The sequence below is a fragment of the Lepeophtheirus salmonis genome, chromosome 10 (genome assembly GCF_016086655.4).
Source record: "Lepeophtheirus salmonis chromosome 10, UVic_Lsal_1.4, whole genome shotgun sequence".
NCBI lineage: Eukaryota > Metazoa > Arthropoda > Copepoda > Siphonostomatoida > Caligidae > Lepeophtheirus > Lepeophtheirus salmonis.
In genome coordinates this window covers 6548055-6556810 of record NC_052140.2, presented here as the reverse complement: position 1 = coordinate 6556810, position 8756 = coordinate 6548055, and the positions used below count along the sequence as shown (strand labels likewise).

Genomic DNA, 8756 nt, shown 5'->3' with positions numbered 1-8756 from the left:
CTATTATGCAAAGCTTGATTCCCTATGATCGTAGCCAGACTCTTTATCCTGATCCTAGTGATATTGAACTTACAGGATCTTAACTATAACTTCCGTGTTGCCCTTAGAAAATCAAAGTGTGGTGGACTTTTTCTCGTCCTTTTAGTAAAGAAGTTATCTAAATCCTTCGGGTCAAAATGACCCATTGCATAGTTTAACTAACCATAAAAACCAATAAAATCAGGTTTTTTCGGCCTGATTTTTTTTACTTTTCCTAACTTGTCCCGAATATTTAAAAAATTAAAAAAATTGGCAGAAACATTTCTGTGTAAGCAGTACAAAAAAATGCACAAAGATTGTCTTCCGGGTCAAAATGACCCATGATAAAATTTTAACAGAATTGAAACTTACAAAAGTATTTGCTTTATAAAAAATGTTTCTTTGTTTGATTAGTCTCTCTAATACGCGTATTTATGCGTAATAGCATAATGACAATTCAATATTTGTTCTTTGTCTGTGCATTTCAAGGGGGTATAAAGGTGGTTGGTTTTTTAGAATTCACTGCATTTACATTTTTTCAATATGAGTGTGCGTGATATTTCTGAAGAAGCTTTCGATCTCATTCTTGAGGAAAACTCTGATTCCGAACTGGAAGGAGAGGACGGCTGGAGGAGGGTGGCTTGCGATGCCAAATCAAGTTATGCTTGGAAAATCCAGGTATATACAGGAAAGTTGGCCGATGGACACCCAGAGAAAAACCAAGGGATGCGTGTTGTACTTGATCTCACCGAGGGACTGAGGGGTCACAATGTGACTTGTGATAATTTTTTACCTCTTATCAACTCGGACAACAGCTCCTGAAGAGGAAGATTACCATGGTTGGTACGGTTCGTAAAAACAAGCCTGAGCTCCCACCCGCACTGCTTGCATCAAAAGAGAGAGAAGTCTTCTCATCAAAATTTGCCTTCACACCCACTACCACTTTAGTTTCTTATTTACCTAAGAAAAACAAAAATGTAGTTCTTCTAAGCACACTGCACAGAGACGGAAGCATTAGTGATCGTGACGATAGAAAACCAATCATAATTATGGACTACAATCGAAACAAAGGAGGTGTGGACAATCTAGACATGGTAATTGGAGCATACAGCTATAGAAGGATGACTGCCCGCTGGCCCCTGGCCATCTTTCACAATATCATTGACGTTTCCTCTTACAATGCCTTTGTAATTTGGAGAGAGATCAATCCGACCTGGATGTCTCACAAGAGCCATAAGAGAAGAGTGTTCCTGGAACAGCTAGGAAAGGCACTTGTAGCTCCACTCATTGAAAGAAGGAAAAACGTCCCCCGAACAGAGGCCTCAGCTCAGATTGTGAAAGCTTTTCAGAGTGCTGGACTTCCGGATCGACCTGATGATCAAGCCTCAACTTCTACTTTCAAAGCAAGCAAGAGAAAAAGATGCCAGTTTTGCCCTAAAGAGAAGGACAATAAGACGAATAATACAACATGTTTAAAATGCAATAAATACATATGCAAAGGCTGTTCCTTATCATACTGTTCATCATGTGCTCAATAGATGAATTTATTTTACTATTTCTATTATTTTGTCATTGTTTTGCAAGTATTTATAATTATTTAGAGGAAAATTGAAAACAAATATAGAAAAAAATTGCTTTCTCATATTTTTTTATTATTATTTTAGCTATAAAGTTGATTTGGGCAGGGTAAAAGCAGTCATTCAATGATATTTTTTTGTGAATTAAAAAGTGGTTCTTCTGGCAAACTGAATTGTACTCGTTAAAATATTTTAAAAAGTCCAATAATTTTATAGCATAGTATAGACGGGTCATTTTGACCCAAAGGGCAAAAGGTGTGTACAGAAAATGAAGACAATCGGGATGTTTTAATATTTGTCGTAAAGTAATTTTGGGTCTAAGAAATAATATTGTACTAACGAGGATATGTAGCTATTGTGGTAACGGTTCTTGTTTAAGACTTAATTCCCCTCCATTCAGTATCGGTCTAGTCCAGTGTGTTATACAGGTCGGTTATTGATGAGGTTGCTCAAGCTTATACATATATTCTTTATTTAATCAGTTTTAATACTAACATTCCTCAGGACCAATTCTAAAACTGGACTGGACCGAATAAATATGGACTGACCCAAAGCTATGGGTAGCTAATATTCAAGGTATCATATTTATTTAAGAAAATACTCCAATAAATAAATAAAAAGTAGCAAAGCTAAACGTGTCATATTAGAAAAGAAAAGAAAAGAGGAGTGTGCAGATATGGTGTGTAAGAGTTGCAATTTTGTACTAGCTGGAACTTGTCTAAGCAAATTGTACAAATTGCAACCAAAAAATTAGATGAACAATTTACAGTACTTGGGATGAGGGTAACACTATAATTCTATATTTAATAGACGATTGATGCATGTATTAATGGCGTCATTTTTTGAGGATTTATTAAAAAATAACTAATCTATGGTGCATTATAAAGTTCAAACGCCCATACCTATGTTACTCATAAATACATAAAGACCATATCATTTTAATAGATCAAAGGGAAATTATGGTATCAATTAATAGTGTTGGTCATTAGAAGGATCAATGTATAATAAAAAATAACGGAATTTAAGACGAAGAAATTGAAACTAGTTAAATATTCTTTTAGAAGTTGCAACTTGTATAAACATCGCAAATTGTACACAACATATTATATATAGTATATATAGCACGGTTAATCGACACCTAATAAATCCAAGTATTGCCATAAACTCCCTCTAATTAATATAATAGAATACTCCCTACTGTTGTTATTTTTCAGTTCTTTCTACCATACTCAAGACTATGAGTATTACAGCCATATTCATAGCATTTCGTCGACCGCTCATAAGCTGACTTCCACGACTACTATGTTCATGACATTTCCAATTCAAAATGATGAGGGTCAAATTCAAAATGGGAAATGAACATTAGTTGGCAATTTCCCATTAGCCCCACTCACTGGCGCCGGAATATATTTACATTTGAGAGAGGTCCAAATTATATAATAGTGACGTCATCAGGGACGTCAACAGAATATGGAGTTGCACTAATTAAATAAAAATTAATTCCGACGTTACCTTTATTGTATCAGCAACCTTTTCTTAAAAAAGAAACAGAAAGAAGGCTCAAAATCATCTGGTATTTAGGCAAATAAGTTAATTATACCAAACGCTATTTATATTTTATATTAAGGGGGGGTTAAAATCAAATTCACTTTTAGCTCAACTTTTCGTATGCAAAAATGATCTTTTAAGGACTCTTGCAGGAAAAGAAAAAAATTCCGGCCAAAATATATATTTTAAATTATTGAAAACTATTAATGACATTGGCATCGTTGATTAATGATACAGGATCAACAGCAAAGAAAGTGCTTGAAGGTGTTTCATATATAGAAGTTTCGGACCTCCTGCTTGGTGTTTTGCAACGTAAGAAAGATATTATGGAATATTTAATGTATCTTCTTCTGCCTAAAAGGGCTGGTGAAGTCCAGAGAACCAGATCGAGGGCTGCAAAAATTCTTGTGTCTGCTTTGAAGGATAATTGGCTGTTCTGCAATATTTATACTCTTGGGGAACAATATATAAGCAATAAAATTGAAGTTCTTTGTATCCGCTTCCTCTGCAATATGAGACGCTCACCATCTAAAAGATATGAAAGTTTACAATGAGAGTATGGAAAAAATATTTGATATATTTTGCGAAAATACATATGCAAGAAAGTCTCAAGAAAGTGATTTTGGAGTCAAAATGGGAGATGAAGAATTTCAATTTTTGCAAACCATGCGTAATGATCGTAAGAGTTACTGTTCAGAACAGGTTGATAGTAAGTGGGAGCGAACAATAGAAAAAAAGCAAGCTAGGGACAAGATCCTACAAGCCCAGCAGAATAAAAAAAAAACGGAAGATAGATCAAAAAAAGATTGATTGGATCATCATATGAAGAATCTCTTGACAAAGATGTCACATATAATATTGCTGAATTCTCTGATGATATCTCTCCAAAGGTTGAAACTACTGATAGTTTGTACCAACCTGAAATCCAATAAAAAAAGAGATCATGCATCTGATGGTGATAGTGAAAGGGATTATATGCCACAATGCTATCGTCGTACAAGTATATCTTCACGTAAGATAAAGCCTCAATTTTATAGTTGTACCGACTAACTCATGAGTGTATACCACTGCTCTCTAAACCAGGCTGTTGCAGGGATAGTGAGGAAAGTAAACTTTCTGTTCGATCGAAAGTGGAAGTAAATATTTCCAGACCAGCCTTTATATTCACAATTATTGAGTCATTTCAATCTTGTAAATATCGGAACGAAATTCTTTCTGCATTTAATAGTGTAGTAAATGAACATTCAGATAGAAATGAAAAAGTCATATTGCTATTGTTCTTCCAAAATTAGCCAAGGAATTCCACCGAAAAAGAGTAGATGTCTTTGGATTTGGAGATTTTAATTCAAACAGCAATCTCCTTGTTAGCAAAAAAGATCCATCCAAACTCAAGAATGCGCCTATTAACAACCGGGCAGCTGAAAAGCATGTAGGTTAAGTTCAATATGAGTTATCCATTCGTGGGGCTTGTAATTTTGACTTCTGCGAGTAACAACATGATGAAGGCAAAGTCAATTGACCTTATAGAATTCAAACCAGTTGATGAAATGAATAAATTCCATAGTCTCGTATATCAAGATGGTGAGCTTGTAGCGATCTGGAAGAGATAGAATGATTCACAACAAAAGTTGGAAGAAATGGGACTTAGCGTTAAAGAGGCTTAAAATAAGAATTTGGATAGAAAACGAAATGCTGACTTACCCTTACTTAAGTTTAAAGGTGGTCCCTTCACAAAACCAGATGAAGTAGATGAATTCACCAATTCTATCAGAAGAAGCTATAATCAAACGGCTCTATATAGAAATGCGATACAATAAGGCCACCAGTCTTTCTATGCCAAGAACATCATCTTTGTTCAAATTAAAAGAAAACTAGAGAACATTATCAGTTGATAAATATGCAAATGATTTAAAAACATATCTATGAAACATTTGCTAAAAAGCTAATTTAACATGGTAGGATTTCGATGTAGTTATAGATAATTTATCTGAATATAATATAATTAATATTATTTTAGTATTGAGATTTAAATTGTATAATTATTTTTAATAAGTTTTACAAAACAACATACCCACTTAAGAATATAAAATTGGAAAAAAATGACCTTTTTGTGACCTTTGACCCATTAAAATATATCTCCTCAATTTATGTCTTTGTAAACCTATCGTTTTTATTATAAAATTTTATTATTGTCTTCAAAATATGCAAGTTTATCCCTTTTTCTTTGAGAAAAGGTAAAAATAAGCGTTGATTAAAATCTATACTACTGAGGAATAAAGGTATTTGGAAACTTAACTCAACACTTTTAAATGTCCCCGAGATAAACAACAAATAATGAATATTATTGAAAGAACAAGATACTCCCTAACTTCAAATGTACAAATATTTTCCTTAGTCGAAATCAAGTTTTAAAAATAAAAGGTCTATTACGAAGAAAGGGAGCTATGACGGCTGAAAAAATTCGACACTATCTTAATGAATGAATCAATTCTAATGGAAAAGGAGTAACACAAGGAGACATCTATTTTAATTTTTATTCCTTGCTTAGACCCCTTAATCTATGAGGTTCAAAAGGAGGATGACATCGTTGGTTTTTCCTCAATCACATTCCATCCAAAGTGTCTTTGCTATGCGGACAATCTGACAATGATTTTTCTTAGTAGTCCCTTGCAAACAATTAAATCAATAAGAAAAACTCTGAGCCTGCTAGATAACTTTTCAAAATGTTCTGGACTGCATATGCATGTCGAAAAAACAGAAATTATCAGTGAATACAACGACCTAATTGAAATATATTGGCCAACCTTCTACACTACAATGAGCACAAAATTGCTAGGATCCTGGATAAGAAAGGAATGCGTGGAAAAAACCTACACAAATTAGTTCAAAGATTGGGCGGACTTGTACTTTTTTTCATCTTCTAAGCTGGGATAAAGTTCGAGCTTAGAACACCTATATAGTCTCAAAGGTAATACATTTATCATGGGTAACACCATAAAAAAAACGTAGCAGCACAGGTTTCCATGCTGGAAAAGTCTTTTCTTGGGCTAAACAAGAAAAAAAATATATTGTCGAGGAGGATCCATTACTTTCTAAAGTATGGTGGCCTTTCTGTCATATTTTTTGATGACTTGTGGAAATTCCTTAACACCTACTGGATTGGGCAACTCTGGAGAGAGGATCAATTTTGGAACAGCCATCCATCTAACTTTTTTGAGAGAAGTTACTCGGATGAACCCCACTCTAGACTTAAAAAAGTCTACTAAAGACTGTAAGAGTACTCTAAAAGGATGGAAAGGCGATCTAAGGGTGCTCTGGATATCGTTTACTCTTTTGAGAGATCTCTTAGATGGGAATTCCCCACCAGGGGATCCATCTTCGACATGGGGGTTCGAACCAGGGGAGTCGACTACACAGGTGAAACAGCTTGTTCGCACGAACTAATAAATAAAATGGGGTTGGTACGGTATAAATCCGCTTTTGGGAACTTTGTCTCAGTTCCAGGAGCGGCAGTACCATTACGCCATCGGTTCACTTTTTTAACCCCATCTACTCTCAGAAAATTAAATTTGACTCCCATAGGGGAGTCTTTTAGCAATTATTTAGCAAGAAGAAAAATAGACTACCTTATCAGGAAGGGTCTTGGTGTTATTGATAATTATGTGCTATCTTCAGCGGAGAAGTGGCTAAAATAGTGGCTAAAAATATTTATGTTAAATTAATGACTATTTATTGAAATAGATACGCCTTTTGACGACTAAAATCTACATAGTATTTTATTCGATATTGTATTATAATATTTCTTAGTAATATTTTAGTAAAAGAGTAGTTATTATACTATTTCTATGAAGAAATAGCCAAAATTCATTCATAGAAATAATTAAACGGCCAATGAAAATATTATATAAACGACGAGGGATCAACAAGAAATTGTATTCAATTTCTTTTGGAAACGGAGTATAATTATAGAGTGTATTTATTAAAAAGAAGAAATTATGAGATACCCATGACGTATCAAGGCAGAAGAGGGAATCGACAGCTGCTAGCATAATTTTTGGGGCTAAGCCCCCTTCCCCCAAATGATGAAAGCCACCAACGCCCCTGGTGATAACTGTATAAATTCCGCAGAAGTGTGTGCGCAATGGCTCCTCGGCCCCTATAATGTCCGCACCACTGCCCCACTCCACTTTTGTAGTTGTGTGACTATGACATCATAATTATATAATCCCTCCCCCAAACTTCCAAATTCATTGCCAGTGCTGTTGTTCTCTATTCATAATAGTGGTTGAGTCGCTGGAGTTTTTTTTCACCAACATGTTCCTTTTATAATAAATCCCTTTCATGTTCTATTTTCCAACAAACAGTTTGACTTAAAATAAAATCAAAAATCACGAACAACCCAAAACAAACAAAAAAGTTATAAAACAGAACAACTCTCAAAATGTTTTCTTAAGCTAATTAATTTCAAAATACTATGACCCCTCCTCCCTTAAACCAACAATGATCCGCACTTCCTCCTTTTTGGAAATTAAAGTATGGTTACCCCAATAACCACATGATATGTGATTAAGTTATTATTATTGTTATAAGTAATTAAGAGGCTTCTAGGCGTCAATGACAGACATTTTGATATGGTGAACGTAGAAGAGACCGAGGACAGTTGCAACAGGCTCTTTTATTTAAAAATAATAAGGTATTAATATACATACGAGTTGTAAGATTGTATATTAACATTTGACAATTATTCATTATGTTTCTTGATTCTTAGATGTTGAAAATGTAAGAAGTAAATGTTGTCCCTTTTTTGTAAAGTGTCCCAAAATATCAAGCTCTCTTTCTTCAACTTTTTCCAAATGTATTGGAATCAGAAACCAAATGGCATCTGCCAGAGTAAATTATTTATTCAATTTTGCTGAGAATCCCATTTACTTTGAACGCATTTGGAGAATTGAGCAATGTTGGTTGTTCCCTGTTCAGGATCAGCAGTTCTATTGGTTCCGGTCTCGGTTCTTTCATTTCAACTGTTTCGGTCTCGGTTCATCTTTATCGATCTTGGTTCCGGTCTTCGGTCTCGGTTCTTATAATACAAGCTTAGTTTGGTTACAGGGACTTAAAACAAGGGGCGTCGCTACTAAATTCGTCCCATTAGATACAAACAGGGGCGTCGCTACCTTATACGCAGAGTACATTGCGCCCCAAGTTCCAGTTGGGGCCCAAAAAAAAGTTGCTTAAAACAATGGTTTTCAAAGTGGGGGCTGTGAGGGGAGGCGAGAGGGGTACCGGAAGTTGGAGACTTGAGGATTGTTTTCAGTCTACTCACACATAGCACACATGTTCGTATAAAGGGGACTATATCTACGCTTTTGATAAAATATTATAATATGGAGTAAAATACCCTGGATGACTTTAATATTATGAATAAATATATGTAACTCTGAGTTCATTTTAAAATTCATGAAGAAATAATGACGACAATATTAGTCTCTTAGTAATAAAGAGAAAATAGAAGTTGGTATGTTTGACTTATTTAGCTAACTACCAGTAGATTTGGGGCTTTTTTCTGTTCATTTTTAGAGGAAAGGTTGTGTGATAGAATAAAGATAACGACGTGTT

General features: G+C 34.6%; 1 protein-coding gene across 1 annotated transcript; it reads left to right on the top strand.

Annotated features, from left to right (window-relative positions):
* Nucleotides 1-854: 854 nt before the first annotated feature.
* LOC139906459 (piggyBac transposable element-derived protein 4-like) lies at nt 855-1556 on the top strand. Its single transcript, XM_071891352.1, has one exon. It carries the CDS (start codon nt 855-857, stop codon nt 1554-1556), a length of 702 nt encoding a protein of 233 aa, XP_071747453.1.
* Nucleotides 1557-8756: the final 7200 nt, after the last annotated feature.